Genomic DNA, 18829 nt, shown 5'->3' on the forward strand with positions numbered 1-18829 from the left:
TACAGTTATCTCATCTGAGAAAAACCACCAAAATATCACTAACCCATTTTTAGAGTGAATATAGGATGTACTGGCCTCTCTCATCAACTGGTTATTACTGGAGAAATCTGTAACTATGTCACTAGGAATGATTGTAAAGTAAGACTGAAATTTACTATAAGTTGTCACTTTTGGACCACAATTACTATTAAACATTGCAAAATGTGTTAGAAGATACCCAGGTCGCCACAGCTGGACCTCATTTTCACATTTTACTGTCCTTTTTATTTTATAAGGATAATATCAGGTATTTAAAAATTCTGAAAATGGTCAACACAGGCTTGCATTAGGTATTAGTGATAACTGATTGTTTTATAATGTAATTATCTTAGTATATGTTATGGTTTTAGGTTCCTCATTTTAATTTATATAATAGCTCTATTTCCAGAAACATAATTTACTGATAATGAAAGTTTCTTTTACAGCTGAGTGAACCTGAACTTAGCTGCATTGGTGATCTCATATCTATGGATTTCAAGAACTACATGTACTATTGATTCCCAAATCTCTATGTCCAACTTAGATCTTGTGATCCATACATCTAAATTGCACAGCTGGAGTTTATACTCATGTCCCCAAATGAACTCAGCTCTATCCTCTTGTATGCCTATCTCAATTAATGATACTTCCATCCACATAAGCTCACCTGGGTAGATGGAATGTTACTTCTTCCTTCAACCAACAAATCTCATCACTCATTCACCAAGCCCCAGTGAGACTACCATCACAAGATCTCTAGAAACCACCTACATCTTTTTATCCCCAATGGTTCTACCTTAATTCTGGACATGACCTATGTCACTCTTAACTCATTTCCTGATTCTAGTCTTGCTCCTTTCAGATTAACTGCTGTCTTTCCAACATACAGATCCCTGCTTATTCGATCTAATATAGTACCTGTATTTATCTCATGTTATATCTTCTAAAGGCCTATACTTTCAGCCTGGAAGTTCCCTGTTTACTTTCTACCAGTCCTTCAAAGTTTGGCTTGGAAATCCCTTTTTTGGGGTGCCTTCTCTGATCCTGTAAGAAAAGGCTCGAGCACCTTCTAATAGTATTTTACGTTTACTTCAATTAAAACACTTCAAGACCACTGAGACAGCCTGTTTATGCTCTTGTCTCCATTTAAGGAACACATTATATCTTGTTCTACACTGCATCCTCAGAACTTAGCACAGTATTTGGTATATGCATTCATGCAACGAATAGTAAGATTCTAGTATGTGCACACACTCTACTAAGCATGTAGGATACGTCAGTGAACACAAATGACAAAGATTCTCTGCTTTTATGGAAATTATATTCATTCTAATCAACATACCAAAAAGGAATAATATATGGTATATTAGAAGCTATCTCTAAGGAAAAAAAAAAGAAGAAAACAGGTTAACAAGGACTGAGAACACTGTGGTAGAGGAATGTATAATATGTCCTAGAAATGTGAAATCCTGGGTTTGATCCCCTGCACCAAAACAAGATGACAGAGCTAATATTTATTTACTGAGAGACAATCTAGGAAGATAATGAAAAAATTATTCCTGCAGGACAAAAAAAGTTATTAATTTTGTAAAAAAATGACACCTAAGTAGGGCCTTAGTAAATATTTTTGAAAGCACGGAACCTTTGGCTACTAAGATTAAGAGTGGTGTCAAATGTAAATAGTGAACACTAACTCTGGCTTAATAGATTATATGTAAACTTACAAGATCATGGACTTTTTCCTGTTTCTCCTGTCCTCATTCCTTTGCCACAATGTACTACTCAATATTAACTTCAATTCTCTTCTTTGCACAGTAAAAAAATATTCACATATCCTTCAAATACGGACCATCAAAAGGTAAAAGCTTTTATATTCTGGTTTCTCTTCAGATCGTATAAATCTTTCACCTTTTACAGAAGGTAAAAGCTTTTAACAGGATATAGGTTAAGGGGAGTGAATACAAAATCTACTTACCATTTTCATCTACTGCAAGTACACTTGCTCCTTTCCCCAAAAGTTCTTGAACCACCATTGTTAGCCCATTTCGGGCAGCAACATGCAGAGGTCTGGGAGGGAAAAAAAACCCATACATGTACATGTATGTACAATGCATGTACACAGACACACAGGGCTGTGAAATAGTTTTGGCATGTTATGAAGACCCAGAAACAAACTTGAGACACTGACTCCTAACAGCAATGAAAACGGGTGGGAAAAGTAGAATTCTGTGCAATGTTCTATCACCACCCTTCACTGTATATAAAGCTTAGCCATAGGCCATATATGCAGATTTCTCACTCTTATCAAACCCTTTGATAAGATTCAATGTTTAAAAAGATGTAACCAATGAAACTGTATGCTTCAGTTGTTTTAAGAAATGAGGTTGGCAAACATACATAACAGAATACGTAAGAAATGTAAACTACAGTAACACAAATTCTAACAGCCTTTGAAAACATCTTACAGGCTCCATGCCTAAATTTTGGACCCTCAAGGGACTGACCCAAGAATGTGAATCTTATTCTAAATTTTCTTTTTACCAAGTCTAAAATAATAATAGCAAGTGGTAATTGGGAAAGCATGATGGGAGACACAGATCTAAGATCTCAGTCACAAGGAAGGTTTGTGGCTCACATTAAGAATTTGATTCTTTCTGAAACCTTTATTGAGCTTACAGACATATATAAAGCTTCTTACCTCATTTATTGTTAGTATTCGATAATACTTTTACAGTTCATTCCATAAAATACATGAAGAGAATTACCACTTTCCTTCAGAAAATTATGTGGGCAAATGCATTGCCAAATCCACCCCACTACTGTCAATGTTTTAACCGTTTCTGTTCAAAAGCATTTTTACTAATAGGCTTTCTAACTGTGATGATTTCAGCAATGTTTTGTCAGCTGGAAAAATTGTTCTTTACTTCTTAATTGCTTGTGTGACTAATATGTGACTATTCCATTGATTCCAGGTTTTACGAGATACATTTATCTGTTTTTATATAATCACAAAGTTTATACTAGACACTGAAGTACTCACGTTTGCAAGGCGGCGTTGGTTGCATTGATGAGGTTTCTATCTGTTATCTTTTCCAGTATTAACAAGGCACTAGTTTCATGACCCTAAAATTGTGGCAAATTACTCTTAGATAGGGCACCATTAAAAATTTACACATACAACAATCTCCAATCTTAGTCCATACACATGTACAACACTTCACTTATACCATGAATTTTCTTGGCTAATCCCTTAAAACTTTGCCTGAACACATTAGGAGTGTGTGTAGAGGGAGAAGATAAGAAGAATTAAGATTTAAAGAAAGACAAAAACTGTTTAGGCTGTTGCTCCAAAATTTCATTGTAAGCTAGTATTTTTTTTCAAGGAAACAAAACAAAACAAAACAAAACAAAACAAAAAAGATGCCAGTAATTTAAAGAGATTTGGTCTCTGGCTTTCATTTTAGAGAAGCAGACAAACCTTTAATGCCATTTTGATATTAACAATGAGAATCTGTCTTTTAAAAATGTACATACCTTGCCACAAGCCAAATGAAGGGCGGTGTTTTTACTGTTATCTTGCAAAGTCAGATCTGCACTAGCACTGCTAACCAGCATTTCTGAGAGGAAAAAGTGCATCAATTCTTATGGTTATGTACATTTTTCTTATATTACCAATAACTTACTGTAGAGAAATGAAGATATAAAGCAAAAATATCCATTTGCAAAAAAGAAAAATATGACAACACACATCCTGTATTGTTATATAGTTGTATGGTGCAATTACATTCTTGTGTAAATCACAAATACTAACAGCAATTAATATTTTGAAGAGTGCAAAATTTCAAACACTGTTGTATGTGCTTTGGATTTATAGCAATTTATTGAACTCCTATAACAATTCTACACAGGAACTATTGGTAGTCTTCTTATTTAACAAATAAAGAAGCTGACGCATAGTCATTAGCCAGACCCAGAATTCAGTCTGACTCCAGAGCCAGTGTTCTTAAGCATCACATTACATTGTTTTGCTAAAATAACTCTTCAATCAGTAAGTGCATATCAAAACTCTCTCCTTAAATAAACATGGAAGCTGCAAAGCAGATAAGCTTTCAAATTTCAGAAGTGATGAAATGAGTAGTGGAGGTCAGAAGTTTTGGGATCTAAGTTATATACAAGCAATATATGTAACTTAGAAGAATAGAATCTTTAACCAATTTCTTTACCAACTGTATTTGTTTGTCCATTTTCTGCAGCCATCATGAGAGGTGTTTTCCCAGAAGAGTCCACAGAGTTGACTTGAGCATTATGGCTGAGCAGCAACTGTAAACACTCTACATGGTCTGTGAAGGCAGCCGCATGGAGGGGAGTTCTGTGACAGGGAAAGTGAAATATTCAAATGAGCTACGACACCAGCAGAGAGTATTCCTTAATTTATAATAAGGAATTTTCAAGAGTTTATATATTAGGCTTTAAAAGCACTGCCTGGACACAAGTAACTCGATGGTGCATAAATTTGTATTCCCAGTAACATAAAGGCCTTAACTAAAGCAGAACTAGTCTAAAATAAAGCTTAATTATGCAGTCGCTAAAATTACATTGTATCAATGAAAACAATTTGAAAAACATCCTGATCTAACAGCTACTACCTATTCCAGCTGCTGCACTCGTCTTCTGACCTTTCCTCCCATTCGAACACTGCTAACTTTGGGGTAACAAGCATACCTTTTAAAATGGGGAAATTTCTAAATTTTGAAATAGTTTGTAAAAGAGGAAGACTGGCTAAAAACTATTAACTAGTACAAAAGCCCTGTAATACAAAAAATTTTTAATAATGATTCATACTTGGAAATATAAAGTTCAATTTTTCAATTAATAATGAATTCTCTGTAAATTCTCACACACCAGGCTAGTAGTTGAACTCTTACCTTCCTTTTGAATCTGTGGCATTCACAATGCTGGCACCTAATGTATCAATTAACATCTCAGCAGCACCTTCGTTGTCATTTATCCTGTGGAGATAACAAAGTGATCACTCACAGCAAGGGTGTATTTCTTAAAATACTCAAACCAAATCTGATTCATTCTGGCTTTACTTACACAGCACAATGCAATGGAGAGAAAGCATTTCCTTCCATTTTTTGGAAAACTTCTTGTTCTAAAAGAAGTTCTACACAGGTCTCATGACCTATTAGGTAAACAAGAACCAGATATTAATATCCAAAAAAAGGTATTGGCAAAAATCGCACATACAAGTTTTTTGGTTTTTTTTGGTGCTGAGAATTGAACTCAGGACCTTGTGCTTGCCAGACAGGCGCCTGTGCCGCTGAGCTATGTCCTCATCCCCTCCGCCTTTTGGCAAATACAAGTTCTTGCCTCCATCTCATCTCCCAATACCAATTACACTCTCTAAACCTGAACTACTGTTTCAGAAATTTTCTAGGCGCACGTATATATATCTATATCTATATATACACACACACATATATGACTGCACATACACACATTTTTTTAATATATATGAGATGTTTTACTCTGCACTTGCTTTTTACATAATGAGGTATGTCTCACTTTCCCCGTTGTTGAGACAAAATACTCAATATCCTAAGTTAAAGGAGGAAAGGTTTATTTAGCTCATGGTTTATACAGGTTTTAGTCTATAAATTGGCTTGCACTACGGGTAGGTGGTGTGGTAGAGACGGATAGCAGAGGAGATACAGTTCACGGTAGGGTAAAGGAGCAAAACATGGGATGACCAGAGCTTTTTATATCCCTTATGTCTATCTTATCTAGGCTACTTACAGTGGGTAACACTCACACCCTTAATCCTAGTGCCCTTGATTTTAACATGGTACCAAGAATCAATTCCAATGTCACATACTCTAGATCTAGTCACCTCTGAAAAAGCCCTACCTATAAGGGCATGAGGCTTTGGGGAGACATCTAGACACAAGCCATAACAAGTTATATACACCCCTACACAATAGTATGTCTGGAAATTTTTTCTTTTTTTGGAATCAAACCCATGGGTGTTCTACCAGTGAGCTACATTCCCAGTCTGTCCATCTCACCCACCCACATATCTCTTCGTTCATGAACTTAATTCTTTCCATGATTCTGGTTGTAAAGGAATTGTGGAACAAATTCTGCGATCAGAATTGTGGAAAGAATTAACTTCGTGGTCCCAGGTACCACTGTATCTATCTACCTCTCTAACAGGGTCCTGCTGAGTTGCCCAGGCTGGCCTCAAACTTGTGATCTTCCTGCATCACTCTAGGTAGCTGGGATAACAGGGGCATGTCATACTGCATGGCTAGAAATCTTATTATGTTCTCAAGAACTTCACGTTTTCACAGTGTACTACAAATGATTTAACCTCTCTAATTATGAACTGTGAGGAAGCTGCTACTTTAAAGAAAATCTGTGAAGATGGGCTGTGGTGCACACCTGTAATCTCAGATACTGAGGAGACTAAAAGGAGAGAATTGTAAGTCTGAGGATAGCCTGGGTAATTTAGCAAGAACCTGTATCAAACAAAATGAGAAGGGCTGGGGGGTAAGCTCAGTGGTAGAACACTTGCTTAGCACAAGCAAGGCCTTAGGTCATACTGCTGAAACAAAAACAAAAAAAACCCTGAAAAATTAAAGATAGACCTTAGTCACATTATCAAAAAGTAATATAGTGAAGTTCCCCCCAGGTTGGGTTTGAACTTGCAATCCTCCTGTCTCAACCTCCCAGAATGCTGGCATTACAGGACCTTGCCACCATGGTTGGCTTAAGGCAGTACTTTTGTAGGATGCTTTCCTAAAAATGACAGTGCTGTGGTGAAGGACAAACATGCTATTAGGTCTATTACATAACACTGAAAATACCAAACCTCAGATTTTTCTTACCCTACTTTTCAAGGTCAAGTTTAGTAAAAAGCAAACAAAAATCCCAGCTGCAGCAGAAGTTGAATATCTCTTCTCTGAAATGTGTACCAGCCAGAAGGGCTTTAGATTTCAGGTTTATTTATTTATTTTTAAAATTTGGAATACTTTTAGACTTCACTGGCTCAGCACCCCTATCTGAAAATCCAAAATTCAAACTAGTCTGAAATCCAAATTTTAATATGAATATTTTGGGTTTCAGATACCCAACCTGGATGAGTTGGTGTAAATAAAATATTGCTTCTTTTATTCTATTAGTCACTTAGGATCTTCTTTAGCAATATATAAGTGTCTTACATAGTCTCTATTTTCATGATTTTAAAAAAGTGACAAAGTGATCCAGTATTATACTAATTATTTTAACCTTCTCAAACAACAGGTCAATTTAAATTTTATCCTGTAATTGTTATCAACCAGGACAAGAAGGTAATTTTTACGGAATCTGTAACTGTCTGTCATCTTTTGTCAGATCTTTTCTCTAATTTAGTGGCTCCCAAGCAAGACAATTATGACCATCAGGAGGTATATAGCAATGTCTGGAGACACTTCTGCTTATTGCAACTGGGGGTGGGGATGTGCTACTGGCAGATCTAGTGAGTAGAAGCCAGGGACATTACTGAATATCTTGTAATGGCCAGAACAATCCCTAACAACAAAAAATTATCTGGCCTAAAATGTTCAGGTTGAGAAACTGCTTTAATCTCATCTTTCTGAATGTTAAACTCATAAGATATAGCAGTGGAAAGATGTCCAGTACTAATTTAACAGCTTCCCATATATACGGATTCTTAAAGTGTGGGCTGGAGAACCTTGGGTGATATTACATATGTGAATATAAATGCAGAAGACAATCCAATTATTCTCTTCAAATAGTCATTAAAGACATCTGTCAACCCTTCTCATTAAATGTTTTGGAAAACATTCTCATAAAATATTACTTATATTAAGTGTAATGAATTTTTTTAAAGAATAAGTATTAAAAAATGTCTCAGGTTCACTTTCTAACACAGTCACTTTCAATAACTATAACCTACAGACCCTGGGATCAAAGGGTTTGAGAACCACTACCTTGTTAGAGTACAGACTGACAGGGGGATGGGGATTTAGCTCAGCGGCAAAGCGCCTGCCTCGCAAGCGCAAGGTCGTGAGTTCGGTTCCCGGTTCCGGACAAAAACCAAAAAAAAAAAAAAGAGTACAGACTGACAAAAGGAAAACTTGTGGCTCATGGCTATCTCCAAAAAAGCATTATTGGGTGATACCAGACTGACAATATCATTACTCTGTATCATGTTTATGAAATATAGAATGATAAAACTGGCCTTACTGATATTTCAGAGGGATATCCTGAGAATGCCTTAAAGCTTCATAAAAATCTCTCTCTCTCTCTCTCTCTCTCTCTCTCTCTCTCCCTCTCTCTCTATCGGTATTGGGGACTGAGCTCAGGGCCTTTGCACTAAGCTACACCCCCCAGCCCTCCTGTCTCAGCCTCCCAGAGTGTCAAACTTACAGGCATGTACCACTATGACCATTTAAAAAAAAAAAATCAATATATAATAGATGACACAATCTAAGTACTATACATTTAAGCTATTAAATGCTGTATAAACTAAAAATCTGAATTTTAAGATCAGAATATATAGTCAATTTTTTCTACATCTTGGTCACCATTTTAATTTTGAGAGAAAGGTGTTTTTTGTTCTGTTAGAGTGCTTCCAGTTTTCTTTCCAGCCATACAATAACTACTACTCGAAGTAAAACCACTTTACACAGTCTACTTTGAGAATGCACAATTATAAAGCATGCCTTTGGCTATGAACATGGTATTCATTTTAGACTGTCTTATTTCATATAACCAGTACACATTTCACTTCCTTCAGCTCCAGTCAGAATCACCTCTTTGCTATAAGCTGAAAATGAGACATGCTTTTTGATTAATTTAAATGGTGACCAGGCACGCAGTATATGCAAAAATTCAGTCTCGAATACTAAATGTGAATGTGTCTAAATTTAGCAGTAATAGAGCAGGAATAGTGTTCTACACACAGACCTTATGAGAAATGTTATGGAGAGCAACTCTCCAAAGAACAGAGCAGTATATTTAAAACTAAGTACTCTTCCTGATGGACAATACTGTATTTTACAATCTGATATTTTTCTCATGGTTATCACTAATATATTTTTCAAAAACTTATTAATAAAAAGTCTTTGCTTTGAAGTAGTTTTATCTTATAAACTTTTCCATAAATAAAACTCATATTTGTGGATGCCATCTCATTATATTGGATATTCTGGGTGTTCCTCATAGTTACAAAATGTCAAGTTACATTGTAAAAACAAATCAAATTTCAATGGCAAAATAGTGTCTGATTTGAAACTAAATTCTGGTCACCATACTGCTTTATAGTTTTGAAGATAGTTTTAGTTAAGAATATAAGGTAGTAAAACACATAACAAAGTAAGCTTTTAAATTCACAACAGATTTATGTATTTAAGATATTTTATGATTCTACTAGTAGAGTTGAAGGGTGACCAATAGTAATCACAGGACAATTGTTAAAAGCCCTTACCACTCCTGCCTCAAAAACAAAAAGAAAAACAGAAGAACTGTAAATTTTCTTATATCAAAAGACTGAAATTCTCAACTCTATGAAGTGAGTAGTAGAAAAATTGAAATATCTTAATCAGAAATACTTATGAAAAACTTTAATTACACTAAGATTCAAAGTTCTTTCCTATAGTTGAACAACATTGTTAGAATGATGCCAAAAGAGAGAATCATGAAGCAGCAGATTATAGAAAGAAAGCTAGCCTTAAATCTCAGGTAAGGCGCTCAGTTGATTGCAGAACAAACACTATACTTGAACTACACTACAGCTTTGTGAGTATGCTGTTATAACTAACATTAATCTCAATACTACACTGAAGCTTAGAAAAATTTGAAGAACTTTTAAGTCCAAACGCTGACAAGACTGATGTACATAGAGTACTGTACATGTGTATTGTCTACATGATCAAATCTATGAAAGTTACCATCTCAACATGCTTCAATATGTAAATTATTTTAATTACTGATATTTCATAAGCCAGACTCCATTTTTAACACCTATACTTTAAAAACAGCTTTCTGCTTCCCTGAGTGATTCTTTGACTCTATCTGTAGCAGAAATGAGTGTGACTGTGAGTCTCCGGGAGGCTGAAGCAAGTCTGCCTGTTCTAACCTTCAGCAAAGTGAACCTCTGAAAAAATTCTTCATATCTGCTGGAGTATTATTCCTTTAAAATGTTAGCATGCATGTTATTGATTAAGCAAATGTAGACTTCGGAAGAAAACGCAGATTTCAGTTAGGAGTGTAACATATTTTATAGTTTCTACTTTTTTTTAATAATGAGAGCATTTTTAAAGTAAAAGAATATAATCAAAATATGAACATAGTATATAAAAGACATTAGGGATATATAACCCTTCAAAATACTTAAGAGAAGGTCTAAGAAGAATTTCACAAAATTTCATATTTTAGCCCAGCATGGCAGCATTTACCTGTAATCCCAAAACTCTGGGAGGCCAAGAGAGGATGATCTCAAATTTAGCCCAGGCAACTTAACAAGACCCTGGCTCAAAATGAAAAAAGGGCTGCGAATATAACTCAGTGTGAAGAGCTTGGGTTCAATTCCCAGTTTATTTTCATTTTTAGTGTAGATTTTATTGAGGGAGAGACAGCTCCTGAGGGAGAAAGGAGGGGACCTGGAAAGTGGGCTGCCTCAATTCTCAGTATGAAAAAGAAAAAAATAAAAGTAAAAAGGGAGGGAAGGAAAGGAAGAAAGTAAAAGAGAGAAAAAGAAGAAAAATTTATGGCTTATCTCATACACCCTTGACAACTATGGCCCTGGCTTTGACATGACAGAGGGAGTGAGCTGTAACTACATAGTAGATTGTTCCTATGCATCCTCTAATCTTGAATTTTTAATTTGCCTTGTAAGTACATTATTTTCATTAGAAATATCATTATCATTACTTGTCTCTGAGACTCAGTATATAACAGGCCTAAATACACTGGAAGAGAAAGCAGGTAAAAATCTTGAAGACATAGGGGTAGGCAGAGAGTTCATGAACAAAACCCAAACTGCAAGGGAAATACTTCAAAGAATCAAAAACTGGGATCTCATCATACTGAAAAGTTTTTGCACATCTAAAGAAATCACCAGCAGAGTAAAAAGAAAACCCACAAATTGGGAAAAAGTACTAGCCGACTGTCCCTTGGACAAAGGACTTCTATCTAGAACATAAAAAGAATTAGAAAACATCAACCCCCCAAAATTCAAAGAACCAATACAAAAATGGGCATCTGAGATGAACACACACTTCTCAGGTAAAGAAATACAAATGGCAAATAAATACATGAGAAAATATTCAACATCATTAGTCATTCATAAAATGCAAATTAAAACAACACAGATTCCATCTCACTCCAGTAAGAATGGCTGCCATCAAGAAATCAACCAATAACAAATGCTGGCGAGGCTGTGGAGAAAAAGGAACCCTTCTCCACTGCTGGTGGGAGTGTAGACTGGTGAAACCACTGTGGAAATCAGTTTGGAGATTCCTCACAAAACTAGGATTAGAAGTCCCACTTAACCCAACTATTCCCCTTCTGGGTATTTTCCCAGAAGAACTGAAAACATCTTATCACAGTATATACGTGCACCCATGTTTATAGCAGCACAATTTGTTAATAGCTAAATCGTGGAAGCAACCCAAATGCCCATCCACTGAGGAATGGATAAAAAAGTTGTGGTATTTTTATACAATGGAGTACTACTCAGCTATAAAAAAAAGATAAACTAGAAGCTTTTATAAGTAAATGGATACACTTAGAGACCATACTTGTAAGTGAAATAAATCAGACCTGCATGTGTAAACACTGTGTTGCCTCACTAGTGTAAGAACCTGAAAAAGTGAGTAAAATCTAGGAGGTACAACAGTATTATGAAACGAAAGGAAACTTCAAAAGGAAAGAACAATGGGGATGAAGGAAAAGAGAAAGGAAGGGGAAAGACATGTGTATATGTATAACCGGGATAGCTAACATAATTGTACTACTGACTTTTATTGCTCCGTTGAAAGGAACAGTTAATGTTTAAGTGTTTGATCAATCTTGCACGTCTATATTTGTTTATCTGAGTAACCAGTTTGAAGATATCAATATGTAATATAACAACCACTGTTAATGTCCTATCACCTTGTCTGAAATTCTGTATTTTTGTATTGTTTTTGTGTCATTTTTCTAAATGTATGTGTGTTTGTTAATATGTTTTCGTTCTTCTACCTTTAAAATAAAAAAGAAGTATATAACAGGCATTAAATACAGGTTTTTTTTTCCTATATACTTAACCGTTATAGCAAGCCCAATGAAGTGCTGTATATCCATGATTGTCTGTTATGGCTGGATTTGCATCCGCAGATGATGCTGATTGCAAAAGGGCTCCAAGAACACCAATGTGTCCACAGGCAGCTGACAAGTGTATAGGTGTCCGACCCCTGCTATCTCGTAGCAAGCACTTAGCACCATGTTGAAGTAATGCATCTACACATTCTTCATGGCCTGTAACTGCCTGGAAGAAAAATAATTTGCATGTAGTCAAATGTATTCTGTTGGGCACTCTATACCAACTTTAGACAATTTGAAAATTTTAAAGTCTTTCTAATAATTATAGCCATTTATCATTTTGAATAATTCAATTATTTTTTCAAAGTTATTTAAAACTTCAATTAAAGAAACAAATCATCAATATACAAATGACATGAAAAACAAAACTAGAGATACCTGTAATTCAATGAAAAGAATATTTCAAAGGTGAAAAAATTTGGATAACATTGTAAAAAAATAGTTTAGGTAATGGAAAAAAGTCAAATTGGTATTAACTCTATTCAATTTTACAGGGAATTAAAATTTGTCCTAATACTATTGTTCTCTTGATTAACTTATGCACTGTAACTGTTCCAAGTTAACATTACAAGCTAACACAATGAAAAACAACAGCAAAACTGGTAGAAATTTAATGAAAAATAATCAGTCTAGTTCAGCTCTGGGTAATATGAGGTCATAAAACTTCTTGACAAGAAACAGGACTTTTGGCTTACCCCCCTGTGCAATGCTGTCCTTCCCCATTTATCTTTGGCATCTACATTTGCTCCTTTGTTTAGTAGTGAATATACACAGTCTGTGTGACCATTGAGAACAGATAGCATCAGAGGTGTCCTGAGCAATAAGAGGAACAGGGTTATTAGCACTATCACTTAAGACTGTAGTCTACAAATACCAATATGATAGCCTATTACTAAATATGCCTTTTGTAATATAACTTTAAAATTTAAAAAACCTATTATTTGATGTTACCCAGTTATATACAGTAACAGTTTTACTAAGTAGGGCCAATATATCGATTATGAAACACCCTCAAAGTAATTTAAAAATTGTTAGAACTTACTGCCCATTTCCATCTTGAATGTCTACTGCATTTTGTGGTTCTGCATTTCCTATTAACAGTCGTAAGCAATCTGAATGGCCATTTGTTGCTGTAAAATGAAAATTTAAAACTCCAATAATTATATGTAATAATAACACAGAAAATGTCCATCTCAGAGGAGATCTTCTAGAATATAATTTTGTGATAATTTCGCTAAATTCAATATGCCATAAGTTTTTATCATATGTACAAAGTAGGTTTTTTGTTTTTTTTTTTTCCCTTTTATACTGAGGACTGGACCCAGGGCCTGTACAGTGAGTTATAGCCTTAGGTTTTAAATATTTTTTTTTTTTATTTTGAGAAAGAGTCTTGATAAGTGGCATCATTGTCCAGGTTGGGCTCAAACTTGTGGCCCTCCTGCCTCAACCCTCTGGAGTGCTGGGATTACAGGCATGTGTCAACATGCCCAGCTACAAAGAAGGTTTCTGCTGAGTTTGTTGTTAAAGCTAAAGAGAGACAAACTCCTCACGGTAAGTCATAGCAGGCAGGCAGCCTAGCTAGCACTCATTCCTTGTTACCTACAGTACTTATTAATAGGATGGTCATTTTATTTAGCTCCCAGTCAGATCATAGTATGATCTGACTATAGCAAGGGATGAAATAAGCCAAGCCAATTGCAACAATCCCATTTCTCACTTGACTATGATCTGCTGCAAGGTGAATACAAGATACAGATCTGATCACTGAGATGTTGAAAGGTTTATAAGACTTTTAGAAAATACTTTTAACTCTCATTTTGTGAACTGGGAGTGATCCAGCAAACATTTTGTGACATAAATACAAAGACAAGAGAATAATAGAGACTGGTAGGACTCTGACATCACTGTGGAATCAACCAACCCTGGAACTGCATCTGACTCTAAACATTTGTGTGAGAGATTAAACTGCTATTACTTTTTTCCCCTTAAGACTGGGGACTATAAAGACCCAGGGCCTTGTACATGCTAGGCAAGGGCTTTACCACTGAGCTACATTCCCAGGCCCACCTCATCATTTAAGCCATTTTCAATTGGGTATCCCATTATTTATAGCTGAAAGAATTCCAAATCATACAAATATACAATGAAAGAAAAAGGACATATCTATAAAGAATGCTTTCCTGTGCCCAACTAAAATAGGAAAGTAGAAATATTTACCTATGTTTTTGACACTGGGTTTCATTATGTGGTCAGGCTGGACTCAAACTCCTCTACTTCCTGTCTCAGCTTCCCAAATACTGGAATTACAGAGTGAACCACCACGCCCAGCAGAAAAAGGGCACTATTAAAGTAAGTTAAGGGGCCGGGGATATAGCTCAGCTGCACAAGCGCCTGCTTGGCAAGCACAAGGTCCTGAGTTCGATTCTCGGTACCAAAAAAAAAAAAGTAAACTAAATCTGCAAAATTCCAATCAAGTTTGAATAAAGAAATCTGCAAGCCACAAAATGATCCAAAAAGCAATCTCTTCCACTATTCCTCTCAATTTAAAAGGATGAAAAAAAAATTAGTGAATGCAAGCTAGGTGCGTAATATTCTACAGTAATTTCTGACAGCTACATTAAATTCCAATAGTTTAAATTAAATTCTAATCTTAAGAACAGTGGCTCAAAATCACCTGTGTGCTACACTCTGTCAACAGCTCTCTTAGCAATAACAACATCACAATACTTGGGGATGGCTCGGGTATTACGGGCCAGCATCTTTTTAATGGAGTCTTGTTACTCAGTGCACAGTAGCAATTGCTGAGTGTTTAGGTGATCTCAGTTCAATACCCAAAACATCAAGCACACAGTCACCGTGGGAAAAGCTAAGTTCTAGAAGTATTTCAGTGTTCTTCTCATGTCTTATGAGTAATGAGATGCTCTCTAGCAGATCTCTGAATTTGAAAGACATCTGCAGAACCAAGATTTGCCTTTATCTACAGCTCTTATGCAAGTAGGACTTATGCTGGATTATATGGCATAGCGCCTTAATTCAGTAGTTATCTATTAAGAATGCAAAGCCTCCATTTAAAAGTTCAAATTAGCTCTGCAAATGACCTGTGGTTATAATATAATCTTTCTAAGTATAGACTGAAATATTACTTCATTCACTCTTTCCCATAATAAAAAGCAGTTATAATTTTGACCTCTTATTTATGACTTTTTTATGTATAAATTTATTAGAGGCTTAAAATAATTATGAAAATATTGGTCCCTGAGCTGTGCTTGAATATCTCATAGTTCTGAAAAGCTGATTTGGGAGCAAGACTGGTGTTACCTTACAGTCTTCTAAAATTCATTTCCAAAATCTAAAGAGTACAAATAAAATTCAAGTCATATATTTGAATGTATTCTTAAAGATCACTCTTTAAATAGACTAGTGAAATGAATTTGATCACATAGTTTATTGAAGATATAAAAAATACCAAGCTAATACATATCTTCAATTGCAACAGCTTGGTTATCTGATTACTGCTGTGCAGTAATTATTACAGACAGTTGTGAAATCTGCAGCTTGTAGTTGATACACACCTAGTATCAAGTCTTTCAACAACTTAGGTATAGATCTTTGTATTTTCACACATCTGCAATATTACAAGATTACAGCACAGTGTTGTTCTTGCATAAAGGAGATGTTCCATATATTCTTGTATAAAGGAGATGCGCTACATATTTTGTCGGATCAAATGTTTAATAAAGTACACTTGTAAAATAAGTAAACATGTTTATCAATTGTTAAATGAAAGCACACACTAATCCAAAGTCACTTTCTCCAAAGAAAGTAAAAACTGTTGACTTTTTTATCATGAAGTATCTCAGAAATTAGATTAGTACATCAATCTAATTTCTAAATCAGATAATAATTTAAAATACTTATCATCTTGCTGTTGGTTTTCCCTTAAGAATGTAATCGTTTGATCACTTACAGTAAAAAAATTAAGGATAACTGCCAGGAGTATTAGATACCAGAACTTTAAAAAGAACATTAGCTACAAAGTGGTAAATAAGCATATTTGGCATACCTGCTGCATGTATAGGTGTTCTCTTCAAAATGTAATCTTTTACTAAGATTGAGGCTCCCTGATTAATGAGTACATCCACACATTCAACATGGCCCTTAAATGCTGCAAGATCTAAGGGTGTTCTTCCACTACTGTTTCTCACATCAAGATCTAACAAAGACTGTACCAATACTTCCAGGGCTTGGTGGTGACCATGATAGGCCTAGGGGGAAAAAAAAGAACATACTTAAGACTTACTCTTAAAATATTTTCTTTTCTTTTTCTTTTCTTTTCTGTGGTGTGGAGAATCAACCCAGGATCTCATGCATGCCTGGCAAATATTCTACCAATGAGTTATACCCTCAGCCCCAAGATGTTTAAGTTCTATTTTGAGAATTCAGAAAGTTAATGATTCTTCTATTAATCAACATAGCAGGCTATAATATTACCGAATAGGTATTCTGCAAATAATAATGTTCAAGTGACAGATGATATTTTCCTGAGTATACAGTGCCTGATGTAGGACAGACAGTCAATGATGTATGTCACGGACTCACTAAAAGCTTTTAGTGTGTGATTCCAAAGCCTGTGTTCTTAATCCCATTTCAGTGTTCCACATTAATTCCACGAATTTTACTATATTTTAATCACATGGATAACTGTAGTAACTTGAGTTAGTAGCTGAGCTTTTGGCCATCAAATAATGTGCTAGTACTCAAAAATAAACATTTCTTTTTCTTTGAGACAGGGTTTTGCTATGCAGTTCAGGCTGGCTTTGAACTTAACTATGTAGCCCAGGCTGGCCTTGAACTTGCAGTGATCCTTCTGTGCTGCTGGGATCACAGGCATGCACTACCATGCCCAGCCGAAAATAAACATTTCTTTTAGCTGAGATCTTTTCAAAACATTTACCACATGCCAGGCATTCTTCTACCTGTGCAAAAGTAAGGTGCTGTTATGGTTTAGATCCAAACTGGCCCCCAAAGCATGTCTGGAAGGTAATCAGATTATGAGGATGGTATAGTTGACTTGCTCTTGGGAGGGAGGGTTTGGTTTGAGGAGAGGGGTCACTGGGAGCAGCCACGAAATGGGCATGGCCTGGTCAGGTTTATCTCTCTCTCTAGTTCCTTCCTATCTCTATGCTTCCTGTCTGCTATGCCATCCTGCCTTGGAGTCAGCTGGCTATGGACAAAAATGTGAGTCAATATAAACCTGGCTCACAAAGAAAGTTGCTGGTATTGGGTACTGTGTGTTTCTCAGTGATGCGGAAAGTAACTGACAGATGTAAAGATTTATGAGGTAGAAGCCCCTTCTTTACACCGTATTCCTTTCAAAATGATACTTGAAATGGAACCAACATGTAAATGGAACATGTATCTCATCACCATTTTTGTGTGTGTTACTAGGGATTGGTACTAAGGAATGAACAAAGGACCTCTGCAAAGAACTGTATCTCAAGTCCTTTATTACTTTTTATTTTGAGACAGGGTGTCACTAAGTAATTAAGTTGCCTAGAATGGTCTCAACTTTGTGACCCGCTGCCTCAGCCTCCCAGAGTGCTGTGATTATAGGTGTACTTTACCAGGCTGGCCTTAGACATATATTATTTATACTGGATTGGATTCTGAGCAGGATATAAAGTAGTAATAAATTTCAAAAGATAATAAACTTATTTTTTGTGGAAAATGTCAGAAAGTACCAACAAGAGATTGCTCTGGGACTTAGTGATCTCTGTGATGGAGCTATGATGAAATCTTAAGTTTGACTACTTTAAAGATGAAAGTGACTACAAATCACAAAACTGTATTTTTTTGGTTTGACGTGGTGATGTATGCTTGTAATTCTAGCACTGGAGAGGCTGAGGCAGATTGTTGCGAGTTCGAGGGCAGCCAAGGCTGCACAGTGAGTTCCAGGACAGTCTGAGCTACATGACAGCCTGTCTCAAACAAAACCTCTATTTGTCTAGAATCATATCTGCTTTTGCTTATCCTTACCAGCTCAATGAAATTATGTTATTAAAAGAACAGACCTTGAAAAACCCTCCTGAAAATGCAGAAAAGAAAAGAGAAAACAGGGTAAGTAGAAGCCATGATTCTCTGTCACATGGCTCTTTCCCTCATCATGTTCTTGGATAAGACTGAGAAAAGGAGCCAGTGCATCCAGCACGAAGTTAGGAATCAAGACCGGTTTCCTTAGGCTTTCAGCCAGTGTTGTTCCCTGCACCAAGATGCCTGAACGGTGAGTTTAGAGTGAAAAAGTACTTTAACTAATTTCTGAAAATCTCTTTGCGTTAGAAATGAAATACAAGGGGGCTGGGGATTTAGCTCAGCTGCAAAAGCGCCTGCCTGGCAAGTGCAAGGTCGTGAGTTCGGTTCCCGGTACCGGAGAAAAACCAAAAAA

The 18829-nt window shown here is 35.9% G+C and overlaps 1 protein-coding gene across 8 annotated transcripts in view; it reads right to left on the bottom strand.

The window, feature by feature from the left end:
- Positions 1–18829, bottom strand: part of Ankrd28 (ankyrin repeat domain 28) — a 182804-nt gene that overhangs the window by 5502 nt on the left and 158473 nt on the right. For all 8 annotated transcript variants that reach the window (XM_013515633.1, XM_013515636.1, XM_013515634.1 and 5 more), the window contains 10 exons: positions 16451–16652; positions 13430–13517; positions 13083–13200; positions 12334–12553; positions 5116–5203; positions 4944–5027; positions 4242–4387; positions 3553–3635; positions 3059–3141; positions 1994–2085 (listed from right to left, as the gene is read on the bottom strand). In XM_013515633.1, coding sequence (XP_013371087.1) covers positions 1994–2085; positions 3059–3141; positions 3553–3635; positions 4242–4387; positions 4944–5027; positions 5116–5203; positions 12334–12553; positions 13083–13200; positions 13430–13517; positions 16451–16652 — 1204 coding nt within the window. The remainder of the gene's footprint in view (positions 1–1993; positions 2086–3058; positions 3142–3552; positions 3636–4241; positions 4388–4943; positions 5028–5115; positions 5204–12333; positions 12554–13082; positions 13201–13429; positions 13518–16450; positions 16653–18829) is intronic.

This window comes from Chinchilla lanigera, unplaced genomic scaffold (genome assembly GCF_000276665.1).
Source record: "Chinchilla lanigera isolate Chin_1 unplaced genomic scaffold, ChiLan1.0 scaffold00029, whole genome shotgun sequence".
Classification (NCBI taxonomy): domain Eukaryota; kingdom Metazoa; phylum Chordata; class Mammalia; order Rodentia; family Chinchillidae; genus Chinchilla; species Chinchilla lanigera.